The sequence below is a fragment of the Trichosurus vulpecula genome, chromosome 8 (assembly GCF_011100635.1).
Source record: "Trichosurus vulpecula isolate mTriVul1 chromosome 8, mTriVul1.pri, whole genome shotgun sequence".
Lineage (NCBI taxonomy): Eukaryota > Metazoa > Chordata > Mammalia > Diprotodontia > Phalangeridae > Trichosurus > Trichosurus vulpecula.
The window spans coordinates 159,763,855-159,786,617 of NC_050580.1; the positions used below are offsets into that span (position 1 = coordinate 159,763,855).

The 22,763-nt window shown below is 35.2% G+C and overlaps 1 protein-coding gene across 1 annotated transcript in view; it reads right to left on the reverse strand.

The window, feature by feature from the left end:
* Positions 1–22,763, reverse strand: part of MINDY2 (MINDY lysine 48 deubiquitinase 2) — a 116,559-nt gene that overhangs the window by 65,648 nt on the left and 28,148 nt on the right. Inside the window, exons 2-4 of the mRNA XM_036734558.1 lie at positions 20,667–20,724; positions 8,362–8,426; positions 1,447–1,605 (exon numbers count right to left, since the gene is read on the reverse strand). Coding sequence (XP_036590453.1) covers positions 1,447–1,605; positions 8,362–8,426; positions 20,667–20,724 — 282 coding nt within the window. The remainder of the gene's footprint in view (positions 1–1,446; positions 1,606–8,361; positions 8,427–20,666; positions 20,725–22,763) is intronic.

A 22,763-nucleotide genomic window follows, 5' to 3' on the forward strand; every position in this document is an offset into this window, starting at 1 on the left:
AAAAAGAAATGGAAGATGGTAGAGTTAAAGCAGGTAAGTATGGTGAGGAAATGAAATTAATGAAGAGATACTGCTGGTTGGAGAAGTTAGGCAGGAAAAAGAAAGGACAGCAAGATTTAACAGATTTTTTCCTAGATGGGGAGCCATGCATATGTGAAGGTAGAGTCAGTAAAGAAGTAGAAAGTGAAGATTCTCAAGGTGTTTCATGTAAGAAAAAGAAAGATTGGGTAGGAGTAAGATCTTTCAAGTTGGCAAGGAATGAAATCTGCAGAGCAGATGGAAACTTTAATTCTTGAAGGGAGTGGAAACAAAGCACTGGGGTGAGAGAGTTCAAGCTGAATGAACTAGATTTCCTTAGTAAAGGTGAAACTGAAGCTATCAGCTGAAAACAGAGCTTGCTTTTGACTAATAAGTGCCTAAAGCAATTTTTAAACATATACTTGGTGTCTAGAGAATCTGAAAATTCATCTGAAACATTAAGTTTAGCTTTATATTTCTCTTATTTCCAACTAAATTGTGTTTTTTGGGGGAAAAAAGCCTTCACAACTCAACAATCCAGTATGGCAAAATTACTATAATATAAAAGCCATTTGCTACATTTGGTAACCATAAAATACTCTATTACATCAGTAAAACCTCTAAATTGACAGATACCAGTTCAAATTTCACGTTCAGCTTCCAAACAAAATTTTAACAACTATAATATTCAAAACACATAAGGGAATATGGTTTCTTTTCACTGGGTTATATAAGGAGCTATAAATAACAGAGTACATGTGTTCCACCCAACTTCCTTCCCTTACTCATATGAAAATGTATTGGTAGTATTACAGGCTATACAGAAATGTCTGTATAACCCAAGGCAAACCTATCAACATTCACATACTGTACCATCACTGCTCTAAAAATTTAGTCCCTCAAATTGATGGCCTCATCTCCTCTCACTAGGACTATTTTAATAGCACCCTAACTGGTATTTCTACATCAGATTTTTTTCCCCCTCCAATATATTTTTCAGAGAATCAGAGTATCTCAGAGCTCAAAGCTCTTCAGAGATCATTTACTATCACTGCTAACCATACACTCTTGTTAATATACTGCACACATAATTCCTCTAGATCAACATCATCTTACATCCCCATTGTCTACCTAATAAAGTATAAGCTCCTTAACCAACCATTCAAAGCCTTTTGGGACTGGGTTCCAAGACACCTTTCTAGATTTCTTCATGTATTTTATGTTACTATGAAGAACTGCTCTTGCTCCCTCTCATCCCTGGAATAAATGTCCTCTCTACTACTATCTCTCGTGATTGAAAACCATTCCTTGCCTCATAGCTCAATTTAGGTGCTAACTTCTCCATGAAGACTTCTCTAATCTTGCTTAGCTGGGGATGATTTCTCCCATTATTAAACTTTTCATTGCATTTGAGATTCCTCTGCTTACCTGAGGGTCCACTAACCATCCATGGTACAACGGAATATCGAGAAGATCAAAAACAATGCACTCAGGTGTATATTCAAACGTTCGGACACCAGTGAATTTCACATTTACATCCAGACCTGTCTGTAGTTTGTGCAGAATTGCCATAGCATCACTCATATTCTACAAGTAAAAGAAAAAACACATGAAATCAAAAGTCTAATAGCTGCTTAAATTTAAGACTCTTTCAAACTCTCTGTAAAGCATACTTGCAAACAAAACATTTCGCTGACTTAAACAGTCATCCATTATTCATACCAACATTTCCAATAAAAGTTCAAATACTTTGTTCTGAGATCTCCCTTCAAAAAGTTTTTTTTTTAAATAACTGGATTCTCCTGGGAAATTCTTATCAACAAAATTTAGGGTGCAGAAATGGTTTGTTTTGTTGATATTGGCATTAGGGAAGGAAAAGAAATTTGAGATTATCTCCCCATATACAGATTCTACCACTGAATAATCCCAAACCAAAATACTTCACTGCCTAAACCAACTCCCAGTAAAGGTAAGGAGATAGAAAACAATCATGTATACACAAGCAAGCTCTAAAAAGTAGAACCTGCTGTTCTGAACTGTGGCTCGACAGCCCTGCAACTACCAAGTAGAACCTCATGCAGGAGAACAAACATTTAAGATGGAAGAGGGAAGAACAGGCATGCTCTTCTTTTGGTGCTTTAAATTCTTTAATGAAAAGCACTTTGTAAATGCTCAGAGTACTCAATAAGGTCTCCCTTACTTCTAAGCAGACCAGTCCCCTTCCAGCCTTTCATTCTCACCTAGCCTTTCCTGCCTCTCCTCTCTCTTTGAAAGCCCAAAGTAGAGAATGGATTTAAAGTTTGAAGGGTGTGGTGAGGCTTCAAAGGTGAATGGTCAAGGCTGGGGTGTGCACCAGCACTTGGAAGCTAAAAGGGATCTTAGAGAGCATTTATAGTTCAAGATATTGATTTTATATCTCCAAATCTGACTTCAGAATACTGATGTTCACTGTCAGTTTCCTAGTTACTATCATGATGATAAGGCATGAGTTCTGCAGCCTACAAAAGTAGGAATTGGAATTACTCTGTGTTAATGCACAGACACCATTCACTTGGCTTTCATAGGAAGATGACTGACTGGCCAAGTAAGTCACTTCTGCTTGTTGATTGTGGCCTCTTCATATAGTTTCATAAGCAACAGAAGCAACAATGTTAAACATGTTCTGAACATAGAACATGGCTCTATCCCATTTGACTAAGCAGTCACAACTTTAAGAACCTCCTAAAGCATTGCAAACTTAAGATCAGCCTTGTGAGAGGGTATAGGCATTAAATTTTGAAGAAGTCCTATAGAACCCCTTTACTTCTACATAAAGCAGGTGCTCTTAACCTAGGGTCCAATGACTCCTAGGTTTTTTTTTTTTAAGATCCAAGAACTTGAGTGAGAAAAAAAATGCTTTTATTTTCACTAAACTCTAACTGAAATTTAGGACTCCTGTAATTGTGAGTGTAGGTAACAAACCATTATACTGAGAAGGCGTTCACAGGCTTCACAAGATTACAAAAGAAGACCATGACTGCCTCAAAAAAAAAAAGTTAAGAAACCCTCACTTAGACTATTGAACCAGTGGTAAAAAAAAAAAGAATTTTTCTGAAACCATGCCTTTTATCTTTTTCTATACCACAATAGTATTCCATCACATTCATATATCATAACTTGTTTGTCATTCCCTAACTGATGGGCATCTCCGTTTCCAATTCTTTGCCACCACAAAAAGAGCTATTATAAAAACTTCCATACAGATAGATCCTTTTCCTTTGATCTCTTTGGGTTACAGACCTAGTAGTGGTATTGAAGGGTCAAAAGGTATACACAGTTTTACAGTCCTTTGGGCATAGTTCCAAAATGTTCTCCAGAATGCTAGACTACTTCACAGCTCCAAAAACAGGGCATTAGTATACCTCTTTTCCCACATCCCCTCTAGCACTTGTTTAACTTTTCTGTCCTGTTAGCCATTCTGATAGGTGTGAGAAATCTTAATCTCTCTAAGTATTAGTGACTGAGAACACTTTTCCATATGTCTATTGATAGCTTTGATTTCTTCCTCTTAAAACTGCCTATTCATATCCTTTGACTATTTGTTAATTGGGCAATGGCTCTTGTTCTCATAAAATTGGCTCAGTTCTCTATATATTTGAGAAATGAGACCTTTTGTCAGAGAAACTTGCTGCAAAATTTCCACCCAGTTTCCTGCCCTTTTTTCCCCTAATTTCAACTTTATGGCTTAGTTTGTTTATAAAAACTTTTAAATTTTATGTAATCAAAGTTATCTATTTTATCTCCCACAAACTTCCCTACCTTTTGTTTAGTTATGAATTCTTCCCCTACCCATAGATCTGACATGTAATTTCTTCCACACTCCCCTAATTTATTTATATCACTCTATGCATGTTTTCCACTGCTTCTAGGACTCTCCCCAATTTGTCAATCCTCCTAGTAAATGTCGACAATCAAACTCCAATAAGGGCCTAACCAGAAGCTGATAGAGCTAAAAGAGTAATTACCAATTTTTATGTGTTACAACCCTGTTGATACGTTAGTAGAGACACTGCTTGCTTTAAAAGAACAAAAAGCAATAAATAACAAAACAGTTAAAATTGCTAAAAAAAAAAAACCAAAACAAAACAACTGAGCTCTAATCAATTATTCATATCTTGATCACCTCTACAATGTTGCTAACAAATTTTAAACCACAATATGACACAACTAATTCTGCCTCTAAAAGTAGAATTGAATTCTAAAAATCAAACAGATATCTGGAAGGTGCATTGGTAAACGTTTTTAAATAATCTATAGTTATTGACCTAATTCACCTTTTCTAATACATAATCTATACGATGTCAAGCATCAAGGGTCCTGAATATATGCCTCTACTTTTCCTCATTATCCTGAATAATAAAAGAGTGAGCTATACCAGTACTTTGCCAATCACATTTCAATTGGAACCTGTGTAATTTTATTCCAAGAGTTACTCTTTGTTTCCTTAATTTGTACAAATTAGTATAAACTGTATTCCTGCCTTTCTCAGTCAACAGGGGCTCATTACAAGCTTACTGAGCATGTTTTCAATTATATCAATACAGCTTAGATGAATACATAGGCAGGAACTTGTGTTAATAAATAATATTGTAATTTTGGCTTTTGTGTACTGGCTGCCAGCTTAGATCTGCTCTGACTTACTAATGTGCATCCAACAAGTTCACATGTCTATCAATTTAACAAAGAGGCCATTCTTTGATACATTCCTGAGGTACTGTAACTATATACAAAGTTAAAATATTAATAAAATCTAATTTTCCAAATTGCTGTGTTTGTATGATGGAGTTTTGTTTTAATATCTGCTCTCTATGTAACTGGGATACAAGGTCATTGTCAATAGATGTGGGGTCAAAGTAGTTGGTGGAGGGGGAATAGGAAAAGAGAAAGATAAGAATAATAAACATTCCTATAGCACTTACTACATAGGGATCAATCCCAAGGTACTGAAAAACTAGCAGATATAATTTTAAGCCACAAAATTTTTTTTAATTTTTCAAAGATTTAGTGATCTTTGAAAGATCATGTAGAATGAGTGAGTGTTAAAGGACTGGGAAAGGGCAGTTTCCAAAAAAGCAAAGCAAGCAGATACTGAAAACTCTAGGCCAAAAAACCTGACCTCTATTCCTGGCAAAATTCTATAATATATTTATTACAAAATGAAAATTTTATAAACTATAAATGGATTATCAACCACAGGATGGTTTGTGAAGATTTTAAAAGGGAAATGCTAAATCATGCCACACAAACCTAATTTCCTTTTTTTTTTTTAACTTTTTTTTGGACAATCATTCAATTGCTATATCAACGAAATGCTAATTATACCTGGGTTTCAGCAAAAAGTAGGTGACAAAGTCTCTGATCTTATCCTTGTAGATAAGACAGGGAGAGAGACAGATAATACAGATTAAGGGGATTTAGAATTGGTTGCATGACTCTGCCCAAAAAGTAGGTATTAAAGGATTGACATCCACTTGGAGGGATTTGTGGAGCACTCCAAGGATCTGTCCTTGACTGTGCTGTTTATGTTTTTCTCAGCAACACGGATGGCATACAATACAAGAGAGTCAGGATCTAAAAAGATCTTGAGAAAACAGTCACACAAATACACTACTTGGTGGAACTTTGAATTGGTCAGGGATGGGGAACCTATGGCCTTGGGGCCACCTGTGGTCCTCTAGGTCCTCAAGGACCTTGGACCTTGGCTGAGTTCAAGTTTTACAGAACAAATCCTTTTAAGGGGATTGTTCTGTGAAGTTTGGATTCAGGCCATATTTGAGGACCTAGAGGGCCATGTGTGGCCTCGAGGCTAGAATCCCCACCCCTGAGACTCCAGACATTCTAGAAAACAATTTGGAACTATGTCTAAAAAATAACTAGATTGTACATACTCTTTGATGGTGGGTAAGCAATACTATCTCACAAAGAGATCAGAGAAAAAGAAAAGGAAAGAATGTTTCTAAGAGCTTTTTTAATTCTAGCAAAAAAAAAAAAAGGAAACTAAGAGAGAGCTTCTCAAATAGTAAAGTGCTGAACAAGTTGTTGTATATGAATGTAATAGAGCATTACTGTGCCATAAGATATGGTGAAAGGGACTGTTTAACAGAAAAGAACAGGAAGACATGTAGTAAACTGATAACAAATGAAGAGAATAAAACCATGAAGATAATTTTTACAATAACATAGTAAAGAAAAAGAACTTTGAAAGACTTGAAAAAATTGTGTTTAATGAAATGACAAGCCATTAATTCCAGAAAACTGATGATAAAGTATGCTACCCATCTCCTGACAGAGAAGTGACAGACACAAGGTGCTGAAGTGGACATATGTTTTGGCCATGAACAATGCAGGAATTTTATTTTTGTCTTACTATTTTTGTTATAAGACTTTTGTTTTTCTTTGTTTCTGTTTATTTTTTGTGTGTGTGTGAAAACTGGGAGAGAAGTATGACTGTTGATAGGGAAGGAAGGAAGGAAGGAAAGAAAGGAGTGAGGAAGGGAAGGAGGGAAAAATACTAGGGAAACAGGAAGGAAGGGAGGCAGGGAAGGAGGAGAAAAAAGAGAAAGAAAGAAAACAAGAGAGAAAGAAACCTGAGGGAAAAGGGGAAGGAAGGAGGAAGAGAAGGAAAGAGAGCAAAGAAGGGAGAAGAGAGGGGAGGGAGAAGAGGTTTCATGTAGAAGAGGAGCTGTACTTATTTTGTGGAGAGTAGCTACTCAGGCTACATCTCCAAAATTCTGTCATGTTTTTTCACTGTTGTCATTATTGTTAATGAAATTATCCGTCATTTTATGATTTGTTTATTGATCGACTAATTTTTTATGATTAAGTTATTTAGTTTCTAGATAATTTTTAGTCCTTTCTTCAATGGCCCTTCACGAAATACAATTTTTATTGCACTGTAGCCAGTAAAGGCAGTGTTTTGTATCACTGCTTTACCACATTTGTTTGTGAGGTTTTTATACTCTGATACAGGGGTTGACACTTTATTTAAAAATCAAAAACAATTTTTCACTTGCAGACTGTATGAAAAACAGGAGATGGGCTAGATTTGGCTCAAAACCACAGTTTCCTGTACCTGGCTGATTTTTGTCAAGGTACCATGCATAATAAAAAAATATATGTACTCCTTTCTATTCCAAAAGAATAATTTCCAGAAATCTATCACACCAAACTTTTCTAAAATTCCAGTTCAGATTCCTACCCTCTTTCTTTTTTAATTAGCTCTGTCTAGTTCTGGAAAGGGGTATGCTAAAGTACTCCACTAATAGTTTTTCCATTTTTCTATATATAGGTTGTTTAGTTTTTCATTTAAATACTTAAATGCTATGCCACTTGGTGCATAGCGCTAAACACTAAAATTCATCTATTGTCTTTAGTATCTTCCAACAAAATAGTTTCCTTATCTCTTTTAATCAAATCTATTATTTTTGTCTTGTTTGATGATTTCTATCCCTGCTTTTCTAAGTCCAGCTAAGGGATAACAGATTTTTTTTCTTCATCCCTTTTAATTCCAACTGTGTAAGTTTTTATGTTTCAAGTTTATTTTTTATAAACAGTATATTTTTGGATTCTACTTTCTATTTCCTTCTGCTATACTCTTCCATTTTATGGATGTATTCATCCCATTCACATTCACGATTATAATTGTTAAATTTGTATTTCCCTCTAAATTATCCTCTTATACTTTCCCCTCTACTTGTTCCTTGTCCCCTCTTTATTACAGATTCTTTCCTTCTTTCTTTCAAATAATAGCGAGCATTTATATAGCACTATGATAATCAGAGAGTGCTCTAAATGCATTATCTCATTTGATCCTGACATATCTATGTAGATGGCATTATTATTATCCCCATCTTACAGAAAAGGAGATTAAGGGAGGCAGAGGTAAAATGATTTGTTCAAGGTCACAAACATAGTTCTAATCTCTTTCCCATTTCTGCTATTAAGCCAGTTAAGAACTGCGAAGAAGAGGCAATTAAGGATGAAATTCTGTTTCATTACAACCCTACTTAATGTAATCATGGTATGAAATAAACTACAGAGTGTTCACCTGCGCACAGTGTGCAACTGGTGGGACTTAGAAAAAGCAGAACACACTCTCTCACTCACACTTCCTAAACACTGTACTATTGATTTTCTTGTCCAAGACACATTTTTCATTGAAAAATATGAATGAGAAAAGAACATTAAAGATAGTTTACAGGTAATTTTTCAAGGATATAGTATCGCATATATCATGGGATACTAAATTTACATTAAACTACGTAAAATGATTTCCCTTTTGTAACAAATATCCTTTTTTATTACCTGCTCATAGTTTAGACGTTGAATTTCTGAAATTTCTTTTGGTTTTGCATCAAGGATATAATCTCCTATAAAAACAAAAAATAAAATTGCATTCAATGTAAACTTAAAAATAGGCATACATTTTCAAGTTTTCTGGCTCTGGAAACAAAAGAATACATGCAACACAGGAGCACAATTCTTAAAGTCAGTTATTTTCCATTGTAAAATGACATTTTAAATTATTTTTAACATAAATATAATAAGCAATTAATTTATTTCAGTCAGACACAAGTTGTCAAAATGTTACTTATATTATGATCTGTAAGAAGCTACATTGTGTACTATATAAGATTTTTAAACAGTATGTAACTTTAATCGTATTTAGTTTGGGTCAAATGTTTTGTATTATTTATTCCAACGACTGAGAATTGTAAAGATGTATGTACTGATGTACTATATTAACAGTCAATGGGTAAGAGTTAACAAGCAATGGTCAGAAGAGAATGGGAAAAGAACAGGTTAGACCACATTTTGGAAACTATATAGTTCCATACTCCACAAACACAGCTTTTTAATAGCAATATTTTCCTGATGAGGCCACATGGCTATAAATCAAACTCACCACAATCTTAGAAACATCAAAACTGAAAGTGACTCCAATGGAAAGACATATGGTAGACAGACGTAGGCTAGAACAAACCACCAAAAATTACCTCTATATGACAAGTATCATCAAAGACATAAGGGATATATACGGCCAGAAAAGGTAGTAGGCAAGCCATGTAATGAGACAGAGGATAGTAGCTAAACAACTCAAGCACTGCATTGATATTCATGAAATATTAAAAGGCCCCCAAAAGACCTCTACTATGTTGACTATAAAGGATTTATGGAAAGGCACGAATTAGTTGCACAGGACAAAAAAGGCATAGTTGAATTATAATCTTCATTACTGAAGATCATGTTCATACTAGGATTTTATGGATACTGTGAAATAAACAAGCACTGTCACAGTTCCTCTACACCTGGTAGGCCTATATCTGAAAGTGAAACTGAAAGATATGGATAATGTAGTGAAAGCTGTAATCATTCAAGGTTTCCTAGTTATCCCTTTAAGAGAGTCAGAATGATGTATTCTATATATTTCATATTAATTATTTATAAATATGCTAATTATCATATAACATATCCAGACATATGCTAATTAGATGTATACATGTTTATAAATATATTTATGCCTAAACTTTTCTACAAAGTCCTAATCTGATGCCTCACTGTGAAATGAAAGTGGGCCTAGACAAGGAAAGTGGAAATTATGGCAAGTTCTAAGATGTCCAGAAAGGCTTTAATTCAATCCTGGTATGAAGAGTATTCATAATACAGAAAGGTTCTACTGGTATGAGACTTGTCCTCTCAAGAGCATTCATTAATTAAAGGAGCAGGACAAAAAACTGATGGAGAAAGGAAAAGAATGGTCGATGCTTCTTATAATGTTCCATTTTCAATACTAACAATAGTGGAATTACCACATTGGGGCCTAATACTAGAATTCTGGTGTGCTATATAAGATTTTAGAAGAGTGGTTTTACTATACAAAATACACAACAAAGAAATTCATGTTGTAGTTGACACAATCTTAAAAATCTTGTTGTTGTTGTTGTTGTTAGGTTGTTTTAGTAGTGTCAGATTTTTCCTGACCCCATTTTGGGTTTTCTTGGCAAAGATACTGGAGTAGTTTGCCATTTCCTTCTCCAGCTCATTTTCCAGATGAGGAAACTGAGGCAAAGAAGGTTAAGTGACTTGCCCAGGGTCACACAGCTAGTAAGTGTCTGAGGCCAGATTTGAACTCAAGAGATGAATCTTGACTCCAGGGCTGGTACTCTATCCACTGAACCAACTAACTGCTCCTAAAAATGTTGTGGGATCACCTAACAAGATCTCTTAGGGTTTAAAAAAAGATACCAAAAGAATATGGGAGGAAAATGTATATGATATTACCCAAAAAAGGTAACAGAGAGGACATAAATAACTACCCCATATGCTTCTTTCTCATTTTTTTAAAAAAACATTTATAAACATGATACATACTGAGGCTATGCTTGATAAAAATATAAGAACAGGCAAGTGCTTATCAATAATTTTATACAGCAAACCACATCATTATAGAAATACAACTGACTAAAATATCAAAATCGGCATCAAATTAGGAGACTAAAGAAGACACTATCTATAACAAATTGAATCTTTACCTATTCAAACTCTCTATTGATGCCCAAAATGAGAATCTAATCATACCTTTACTCCTTGCTGATTACCAAATAAGAAGAAAAATAGATACTACAGTACTCAAAAGATTTGTTTTTTTTGGTATATACTTATTTATATACATGATGTCTGCCTCTTGAGGGCCGTACCTATTTAATTTTTGTCTTTGTATCCCTCGTATCTAGTAGAGAGGCTGAGAAATAGCTGATACTTAATATGTGTATTAATTGGAGAAGAGTCTAAAGTTTTCCTGTACTGAGTCAATTTTTTATAATGATCATAACAGATTATTTTTAATGTAATAAAGGATTCTTTCATTAATGAAACCAAGGAGAGAACTATATTCACTGATCCTTTGATAATTTGTCTCAAGGAAGACAGATAACAAGGAGATGTGTACTAGTCAAAGTTTTCTCTGCGCCTACGGAAAATGTCCTACAAAGCATTCAATGGAAGAAGGATTCCCTATACTTATTTTTATGTTTCTTTTTGCATAATGTGCTTACTGTATCAGGCCACAAAATACCTCTTTAATGATTTCCATTATTACTCAAAAGGAAAATCTAAATTTTGTTACCACTTAAAGTTGTGATTTGCATGGTTGTAGTGACTCTATATATTGTTCTTTCTGGTTCTGCATTGTTCATTGTACATTACTTTAAAGATGTCTTCTTATATTTAATTCTTCATACTTATTCCTTGTGGTATGATACAATATTTTATCAAGTATTATTCATATACTACAATTTGTTCAGCTATCCTTCAACTGTCTACTGTGCAGCTTTGTTTCTAGGCTTTTCCTACTATAAGTTACAATGTTTTTACTTTCAACAGACAGGTCTTTTTTGTTGTTAATAAGAGCCTTTGGATAACAACCACAAATAGTGGGGTAGCTGGGTCAAAGAACAATTCTCTAACTTTTCTAGATCATTTCCCAAGATGGTTGGACCAATTCCTAGCTCCACTAGCACTGACTATACCACATTTCTTCAATGAATTTTTCCACTACCATCTACGCCAATTTGATAAGCATGGAAACTTAAGAATTGACTTAATTCATACTTTTCTGTTGGTAATTTTGAGTATTTTAAAGATGATTATTGATAGTTTGTGTTTCTTATTTGTGCCTTTTTGCCAAATATTTATTTATTTATGAGTAACTCTTAGGGATTTATGTCCATTCTCTTCAAATTTCAGATATCTGATTACAAGATTTTTCTCAGTCCATACCTCTCTTATACCTATTTTATATGTGACTTTTGTTTTTATATGATTAATACAATATATCTTATCTTTTATCCTACTGTCTCAACTACCTCTGTGACACTGGGTCATTTAAGCTCTTTAGACCCGTATGCTCAACCATAAAGTGAGAGGCTTTGACTAGATGACTTTGAAAGTTTCTTTCAGTTCTAAATCTATAATCTATAATGTAGTTTATTCATTTGTCCCTCTTAACGGTATGTATTGCCTTACCTGAATTCATGATTGATATAGTAGTTGCATCTTTTTTTAAAATTCAGCTGAAATGACAACTTTCATTGTAGCCTTTGACTTTTAATTTGTATGAAATCATTGGTTTTAAAAGCAATCTCCGCACCCTGCCCCCCAAGCAGCAAACTGTGGGGTTTTCTAATTTGTTCTGCTGATATCTATTATTGATGAATTTAACCCATGAATATTCAAGATTATGACCATTCTGTTTTGTTTTCCCTCTATTAAATCCTGATACACACACACACACACACACACACACACACACACACACACAGCGCCAGTATTGTATTTTGTTTCAAGAAGTGGAGTCTGATTACCTGTACTAAAATATACTGAGAAATACCAGTCCTGTCCTCCCCACCTCCCTGCCCACACCACCATAGATACATAGAGTTCTTTCTTTGGGAACCCCCTTTGCCAATCACTTATGATTTAGTAGGTACGTTCTACGAAGTTGCCTTAATCTCAATGAGGTTAAATGACTTGCCAAGGGGCACAGTTAGTGCTATAAGCAGGACCTGAATTGAGGTCCTGTCAACTGCAAACCCAGAACTCTATGCATACTAACTCTCTTTTTAAGAATACAATGTTAATTGTCCCCCCCTCCCATTTTCTTCTTGCAATCACATAAAAGACAAATCCTCCTTTTATTTTTAATGATATAATCTTTTAAAAATCTTTTCCTGAAGAGCCAAAATAAGAATGTAAATCATTTTCCTTTCATTCTCCCGGGATTTCTGCAAGGATAAAATGAGAATATTTGTAAAGTACTTTGCAAACTTTAAAGCACTATATAAATTGCTGGTTATTATTATTATTATGCTACTAAGTGTTACTTAAAATCTACAGGAGACTTGCCTTGCTCTACATCTATGCTAACATTTGGTCATCATGTTCTTACTTGCATTCAAGCCTAGGTAACTTTGCTTAAGTTCTAGCAGTTTGGTAAATCTGCATGTTAAATGGTTTATACAGTACTGGATTTCTTACCAGGAAATAATTCTGAAGAACCATGTTTTTTTCATAGTGAAGTATATTCAGTTTGCAGGATAGGAAATTCTAAGGTGGAGGCTTATTTCCTTACTTTTGGTACATGGCATTGCAATTCAAACTGCTATTGTTGTTATAATTGTTTACTAGTGGTTACTTAGAAGATTCTTTGTCTTTGAAAGTCTAGAACTTCAACTTAGAGTTCATTTCTGTTAGAATTTTGTGGATTCTAAATAGTATTCTGCCTTCTGTTTCCTATACTTTAAGGCAATTTTCTTGTATGAATTCCTAGAATACAGAATTCCGATTACGAATTCCTAGAACACGGAATTCAGACTCTGTTTCTCTGTATTTTACCAGAAAATCGATAATTCCCAGATTGTCTCATCAAGTTCTGTCCTTTAGGTTGTAGAGACGTGCGGTATTTCAGTTTTGCCATCTTGATTTTGTTCAGTCTGTTCTATCATTGCATTTTGTTGTTGTTCTACCTGAGTGATACTGCTCCTTTTGAAGTCTACTGCTTCATTAAGTTTTCCAATAGTCTTTTCTCCACAGTCAATTCTTATATTTATTTTCCTTCAGCAATTTACTTCCAATTATATTAATATGTTTCTTTTTCTATCTTATGATAAGTCTAAATCAACTAATATATCAATTAGCAAGTAATTATTATAAACACCTACCATGTTCCTGGCATATTATTGCACGTCCCTACTTTATTGTAGAGGCGATATTATTGTTGAATTCCTGTCCTTTCCTTCTGAAGATTTCTCCTTGTGTTCTTTAACTTAAGAGTTTTTATTCGTAGTCCTGGAGCTTTGTGGGGCAACAACACAAAACCATTGTTCACACATTTATTTCATGTGAAAATTTTTCTTTTAACCTTTTTTTGTGAAGGTTTCTTTCCTCCACCTTTATCAGTTTTTTTTAACTGTCTGCTGCATTTATTGTTGTTTTGGGGTGGTGCAGGGCAGCCAGGTTCCTGGAGTCATAACCACTCATTCAACTATCTTGTCGAAAGTCCCTACTATATTTCCAAAAATTACCTACACATAAGATGTGGCATACAAATACCATCCAGGAAATAAATATACAATTAGAAAAAGTAGTAGGTCAGTCATGTAGTAAGAGCAGGGAGCAATGATAAGTAGGCTGCATGTGCAATGGCACCCAGCAGGCTCTTCTGTAAAGGCTGTACAGGAGAATATATGGACATCAATCATGAAGGATGAGAGAGCATGGATATTTTACAATCTGCACCAATGGAGGGAAAACCACATCACTGAGATTACAGATTCACTGACAAGGTGAAATACAATGAAATATTACAACTGGACCAATGACTAGAGTTTAGGAGTTAAGATGATACACAGGTAAAACAATTAAAGAACAAGACAGTATAATGTAGTGTTAGTGAAATCCCAGAGGAAGTATTGAAGGAAAACAGCTGTGAAGCCTGGAATCTTCCACAAAACCTTCAAGTTCAGAGAATCTGAACTAATTCTGAATAGCTAAAAATCTAAATGGAAGGGAGGGAAGTGCTCCTCCCTTAGGTGGGGATGAGGAGGTTGGAGAAAAAGTGGGGCAATGTCATGGGTGAAACCAGAGGTGACAGGAAACAGGGTATATGAAAGGCCATTAAGAAGACTAGCTAGAATTGAGCAGAAAGTTCATGTCAGAAAGTAGAACACAAAATTAGGTATATGAGGTGAGGCCAGATTATAAAATTTTATCTACAATAGCTTTAAATTCTATCTACCATGGGGATTTTGGACTTGATCTAATGACAAAAGGGAATTCTTATAGGCTTCTGAATAGGAGAATATGATATAATGAAATGGATGTTTGGAGAAGATTAATTTGGCAGTGGTAATGAAGGAAAAATTGAAGAAGCTAAGAATGCTGTCAGGAATATCAGCTAGAAAACTACCATAGTAATTCAACAGTGAGGTAACAAGGCCCAGAATTGGTGTGATAGTAAGACTAGAATATTAGGGACAACAGAAAGAGCATGGTGTAATGGCAAAAATAATGGATTTGGCAGCAGAAGACTGGAGTCCAAACTCTGGCTCTTCCACTAATACAGACACCTCTATATGATATTGGTCAACTCACTCTGCCTCTCCAGGGCTCAGTTTCCTCATCTGTAAAATAAAGAGATTGAACCAAATTATCTCCAAGGTCCCTTGCAATTCTAAATCCCATGACCTGCAAAGACATATCTAAGGAACAATGAAGACATAGTTACTAACTGGATATGGGAACCTCAAATTCAACATGTCAAAAGAAAACTCATCTTTCCGCTTAAACATACCCTTCTGCCAAACTTTCCGATTACTATCAAGGGTACCATCATCCTTCTAGTCACCTAGGTTTCCAGTCTTGGTGTCATCCATAAATTGCCTGACTCCACATTGCCAATCTGTTGTCAAATCTTGACATTTCTACCTTTAAAAGCTCTCTTCGCATGTCTTCTCTCTATACACCTACCACACTAGTTCAGGCCTCCCACATAGACTATTGCAATAGCTTACTAATTGGTCTTATCTCAAGTCTCTCCCTACTCCAATCCATCTTCCTCACAGCTGTCAAACTGATTTTCCTAAAGCTTAAGTCTGACAATGTAAAAACCTATCCCCCAAATCAAAAAATTCCAGTGGCTTATTATCTTTAGACTCAATTAAAACTCCTCTGGTATTTAAAACTCTTCATAATCTGATCCCTTCTTATTTTTCCTGGTCTTTTTACACATTACTCCTTACACATACACACATACACACACACACACACACACACACACGATAACTGTGCCATATTGTCTACCTGTGGTTCCTCACTCATAATGTTCCATCTCTTATCTAGAGAGGCTATTTTTGTACTAGGCATCCCTCATGCCTAGAATGTTTTCCCTCTTTACCCCCAACTCCTAGAATCCCTGGCTTCCTTTAAAGATTCAACTCAGATATCACTTTTAAAAGAGCATTCTTGATCCCCCTACTTGCTAGTGCCTTCCCTCTCCAAAGTTATTTTGTATCAGTTCTATATATAACTATATGTGGATAAATGTGTTGCCTCCTCTATAAGAATGTAAGCATCTTAAGGAAAGGCTCTATTTTTACTTTTTCTTTGTTATCTCCTGGCTCAGCACAGTGCTTGGCACATAGTAAAAATGTTTGGTGATTGATTCATTGGTCTAAAGAATAAAGTGAAAAGAGAAGTAAAAAATAACAAAGTTTCAAGCCTGGAGGAACAGAACAATAGCGTAATCAACAGAAATGGTAAAGTTGGGAAGGGAAACTAGTTTTGATGAAAAAGTGATGAGTCTGGTTTATAACATTACAGATCCTCAGAGCTGAAAAGGACTTCAGAGGCCATCTAATTTGAACCATACTTGATCAGAAATTTTCTCTACAGTTTCTCCAAAAAGTACCTGCTTGAATCAGACTTCCAGTGATGGGAAACTCACTCACTCCCGAAGCAGCTTATTCCAGTTTGGGACAGGCTACACCAATGAAACTTCCATTTTAACATCACGCCTAATACTGCTCCTCTGCAAATTTTCACCATTGCTCCTAGTTCTGCCACTTAATGCCAAGTAGAACAAGTCTAATCAATCTCATTTTCAAAAGACAATTTCTTAAATCCTTAAAAGCTACCATGTCTCCCTTAAATCTTCTCTTCTCCAGGTTAAATAGCATCAATTCTATTAAATGATTACATGGCACTCTTTACTTGTTCATACAAGTCTTTCCAAATTTCTCTGAATTTCCCATATTCATCATGTTTTATGGCTCAATAAAATTCCATTATGTTCATAGTGCCCAATTTGATCATCCACTCCCCAATTAGCGGATTCCTATTTTGTTTCCAGGTCTTTGCTACAATAAAAAGTGCTGCTATAAATATTCTTATATGTGAGTCTTTTCCCTCCGTCCTTGACCTCCTTGCAGAATAGTAATACTGCTGGGTCAAAGGATACATACAATTAAGTGACATTTTGCAAATAATTCCAATTTTTTCCCCAGAAGAGCTGAATCAATCCACAGCATTAGTGTAGCAAGTATTTATATAGTATATATTGAAGGTCAAAGGGTTTAGGGTTAGGGGAAAACCACAGAGATTATCTAATTTAATATCTTTATTTTACATATGAGAAAAAAGAGGCCCAGAGGGGTTAAATGGCTAGCCTAAGGTGAATAAATAATCAAACATTAACTATATGCACTGTACATAAGTCAATCGATAAAATGTTCTCCATTAAAACTGTTTCTATTGAGGGTATCACCATCCTTCTAATTACCAAAAATTTGCAACCTGAGTGTCACTCTCAACTCTTCTCTTCCTTATCCTAATATCCAATCAGTCACCAGGTCTTGCCCATCCTATCTCCAAAATACATTTCCCAATTAGTCTCTTTCTATCTACTCACACACTACTTTTCTAGGTTAGGCCCTCATTACCTCATTTCCCATTTGGCTATACTACTTTGAGATCTCTCCACCATGTCCTCATACTGAGTACCTTCCCTTGCTCCCCCCTTTCAGCTTCCTTTTACATGTTGTCTTCCCCCATTAGACTGTAAACTCTTTAAGGGCAAGGACTACCTATTTTTTTAAAAATTTGTAACCCCAGCACTTAGCACAGTGCCTAGCACAAGGCAGGCACTTCATAAGCATTTATTGACTATTAACTATAGTAATAACCAATAGGTCTCTGCTCTCTGACCGATCCTCTATATAGTGTAGCCGAGATAATCTTAAAGGTCTAAGACCTTCAAGGTCATCAGTGGTTACCTATTTCTATTAGTATAAAATACAAGCTTCTCAACCTGGCATTTGAAGCCCTCCACAATCTGGGTCCAACTCATCTTTCTAAATTCAACTCACAATTACTTCTCTTCATGCACACCATATTCCAGCCAGAATATAACATGCCAACTCTTCTTTCTGTGCCTCTGTATACAGCCTTACTCATATTCCTACAATGCATTTTCCAATATAACTTCTACTTCTTAGAGTTCCTAGCTGTCCAATTTGGATTTATGCAAATAAATTTATTTTTACACATAAAGTTATCCATACTACATGACCCAGATAGTTCACTGCTAGGTATATATGTATATACCCCAAGGTGGTCACTAACAAAAAGAATGGCTTCATATACATCAAAACATTTGTAGCAGCACTTTTTGTGGTAGTAACAAAGTAGAAACAAAGAAGATGTCCATAAATTGGGGAATACTTAAACAAATTGTGGTACGTGAATATAATGGAATATTACTGTTTTATAAGAAAAAAATTTGAACATGGTGAATACAGAGAAGAATAGAAAGACTTCAATATACACTGAGAGTGAAAGGGAAAGAAAAGCCACAAAACAATTAAAATTGAGTGTCATGAAATTATAAAGGAAAAATTTGACCCCAAATAAGATGTCTGAGCAGATAACCTCTTTTCCATCCCCACACTCATTCCTTTTCATACAGCAGGGGTCTACAGATATGAAGCCCTGCAAATAATGTCAGATTTTTTCAAAATGTTAATTGATTTCGCTTTTTTTTCTCTTCCTCTTAAAAAAAAAACTTTGTTATAAGGAAGAAGAGAGACGGAAGAATACAAGTGGAAATGTAGGTAGTACAAAAACCAAAAAATACCAATAAAAATCCATTTTAAAAAGCAAACACAAATAAAAGAATCTCTAGTTTACTTCAAGACTCAGTGAGGTCTTACCTCCTTATCCATCTTTCTAGATCCTCCAAACGTGTTGGTGCTCTCTCCCTCCCTTCTGAAATTTCTTTTTTAAAAAAAAGTCTTTTTATTATGAATTTGACCAATGAACTCAAAAATTCTAATTACAAAGAAAAAAGACTGCACATGAAACCCACGAACTTTTGTTATCTACAATTTCTTTTAAAAGAAGCATTATTAAATTGAAGAAAGTAGTAACAAAATTGTCCTATTTGTATACCTTTATGAATTTTTTTGTTTTGAAATTACTTTGTATCTACAGCAGAATGGAAGTTACTTGAGAGCAGGAACTATCATTTCTGTCTGTGCACCCAGACTTCCTTGCACATAATAAGCAATTATTAAATGCTACCTGAATTGAAGTAAAAACATTACATTATTCTCCTTAATTCAGATTCTCAGGCAATAAACTTGGAAACAGAGGGAGAATTTGGGAATCTCTAATCCTCCCTGTGGGCCCCTCTAACCTCCCATGTAACAACTTAGATTTGGAGTTAGAGACTTCTTTGACCCATGGAGATTTAAAAAACAAATACAGCCCCTACCAATGCTGGAAATAATAAAAAAAAATCTAATGAGTACAAGGGAAATAATTCATAGACATGAATTTCCAGCATAAGATATTAACTTGCCTTTTACAAAAAAGACTCCATGTAAGTTACAGGGATATAAACTTAATCTAGAAATGTGATTACTACCAAAGATAAATCAGACTTTAGTTTTAACACAGCAACTCATAAATATGGTTGACATTTATATGGTGCTTTAAACCAAAGCCTGTATTATCTCATTTGAGCCTCATAATAACCCTTTTAAAGTACTACATGTATTATTCCCATTTTACATATGAGAAAACTGATGTTGAAAGAGGTTAAGTGACTTACTCATGATCACACAACTAATAAATTTTAAGTGTTGGTGGTGGGATCTGTATATTGCTTTTTACTATGCTATACTGCCCAGTCAATCTAAAATACACATTACTGAACAATTTATTTTTTCTTAAAGAAAAAATAGTTAACTTTTAAACTTGTTTTTATTTGATTTTTTTTTCACTATGAAGCGGTAACCCTGACTCTTAATAAGACAAAATTTCTCTACCATATTAGAAGTAATAGTTACACTAGAATCAGAATTTTAGAGCAAGATACAGTCCAAACCTCCTAATTTTACAGATGAGGAAAGTTGGAGGCAAGGTTATAGGAGGATATGAACAAGTCATCCAGGCTGAACAGGCATGGATAAATTGCAATATATATCACTGGAGGGAATGATACATTGATAAAATTGCAGATCCATCAAATGTCCATTTTTAATACTCCCATTTACATGAAAGAAAATTAAGGGTCAGAGAAGTAAGGTAACTTGCCCAAAAGCACATAGTTCTATGGTGGTAAACCTGCATAAGAATGAGTATTGTAGAACTCAAGAGTCCAGTGGAGAAGTTGTAATACCATCCATATTTTAGAGCTGATTTTATGTCATACACTAAAAACCTAATGACAAGATGTAAAAATGTATAAACAAAATTATAAATACTAATTTCACCATTAAGTATTTAATTTGTACTGTTTTGGAATTAATATGAATGATATAACTTTCTAAAATACTGTAGTTTTTTTGCCACTATATAATCTTACATTTAGGCAGAAAGGCAGGGAAATAATTTCTAAGAACAGTAACTTAAAAATAAACCAAATAATTTGATTTCATTATTTAAATCCATGCTTTTTATAGTACCCCCAAACAAACCTTATAACAAGATAGTTTTTGAAATACGTTTTCCTTTGAAAGAGATACAATCAATCTATTTTATTCAACACTAACCTAAATATTCCATCAGCTGTTCAGCAGTTATGATTTCCATCATTGGTGGCAGTTTTACCTGAAAGATAAAGGATTACTTCAATAAAATAAAAACATTTCATAAAAATAAATTTTAAATGCTTAATATTACCAAGGATTTTAAGGTGATATACCTACATCTTTTACATCTCTTTTTACAATATTTTAATAATTGTTTTAGATGCCTTACATTTGACAAAATTTTGTAAATGTAGCAAAATTTCTTTGTAATAAAACCAACTAGCTAAGAAGATGGCATAGGTATCACGAAAATTTCAGCCCCTGAGGTACAGGCTAGCAGTCATCTGCTATGATCACCAACTAGCCTGTCAGGTAACTGCTACCAAACCACCCTTTAATTGGTGAGTCTTCTCCTCCACAAAACATTTTATGACCCACCCCCATCTGAAAGTGATCCTTTTATCCACAAATTTCTCATAAAACTGTTTGGATCTCTCTTTTGCATTTGCTACATTTTGTTTAGTATTAGAACTATTTGTTAATATATCTCAACCCTACTTTTATGATCTACGTTCCTTAAGGAGAGGGACTATGCCTTCTTTCATTCTTTTCTTTTTTTAACAAATATTTTTAATTCATTTGTTTTTAGTTTATGATATTCAGTTCCACAAGCTTTTGAGTTTTAAATTTTCTCCCCTCCTTCTTTTCCCTCCCCCCTCCCCAAGAAGGCATGCAATCTGATATAGGCTCTACATATACATTCACATTAAACATATTTTCACATTAGTCATGTTGTAAAGGAGAATACCAAATATATTTTAACAGCTAAACAAATCTCAAATCCACAGGACACTGCCTTTACTGTCTTCTGTACAGCAATCCTCCTTAGGTGAGAAGACCTCAGACCACAAGTGTGCTAGCATCCTCAGTCTTCCAACTCCTACTTGGCACAGGATGTTCCCTGAGGAAAGGCTGTTTGGGCCAAGCAACCACTTTCATCTGTACCAGCACAAGGCTTCTTCCATCTCCTGCTACCAGCCCAATGTCCCAATTGGGATGTAAAGAATTTCTGATGCAAAGAGTAACTCCTTCTCTGACTTCAGATCTTCCATCTCCTGCTGTACCTATCCTTTGATGGCAGAAGAGTGGCACCTTCCACTCAATGATGAACATTCTCACACCTTCATACCCTTCATATTTCAATGACTCTGAACACCTGTAGATCATCATCCAAACCCCACTCAAACTCATCACCCCATTCTTCATTCCCATTCCCCTCAACTCTCCTACCCCAAAGTTTCATCTTAACTCCATCCAATCCTTCCACTGTGCCCTCTGGAATGCCTGTTCCATAGGTAACAAGCTACCTTCCATCTTAAATCTATTTCTCTCCCACTCCTTCCACCTACTAGCTCTTACTGAAACCTGGCTTTCCCCTGATGACACAGCATCCCCAGCCACCCTTTCCAGTACTGTCTGTACCTACATTCATCTCACTGGTCAAGTAGGAGCTGGAATACTCCTTGCTCTCCTGCCATTTCTAGGCTCCCCATTCTTCCTTCATTGAGTAATCTCTCTTGAGGTTCATGCTATTCATATCTATCACTCAATCAAAATCCTGGTAGTGGTTGTCTACAGAACTCCAGGTCTCTCCCATTCCTTCCTCAATGAGTTCAATACCTGGCTTATAATTTTTCTCACTTCCCCAACTCCTGCCTTCATACTAGGGGGAATTTCAACACACATACTGAGTCTCCCTCAAATATCCTAGTCACAGTTCCTCAGCCTACTCTCCCCCTAAGAGCAACTCCTCCATCCCACCTTACACACAAACACGATCATACTCTCAATCTTGCCATCACCCACAAGTGTACCACCTCAATGTTCAAGAGCTCTGAAATCCCCTTATCTAACCATAATCTATTGACTTTTCATCTCTCCCTCTCCCTTCCCTTATATACCTCTTCTCTTCATTCTCACTGTGACCTCCAGTCCCTTAAACTCTCAATTCTTTCCCAGGCCTTCTCCCTTGCACTAGCCACCCTCTCCTTTTCTCTCTATCTTGACTCGTTGGTGAAGCAATTCACCTCTATGATGTCTTCCTCTCTTGAATTGCTA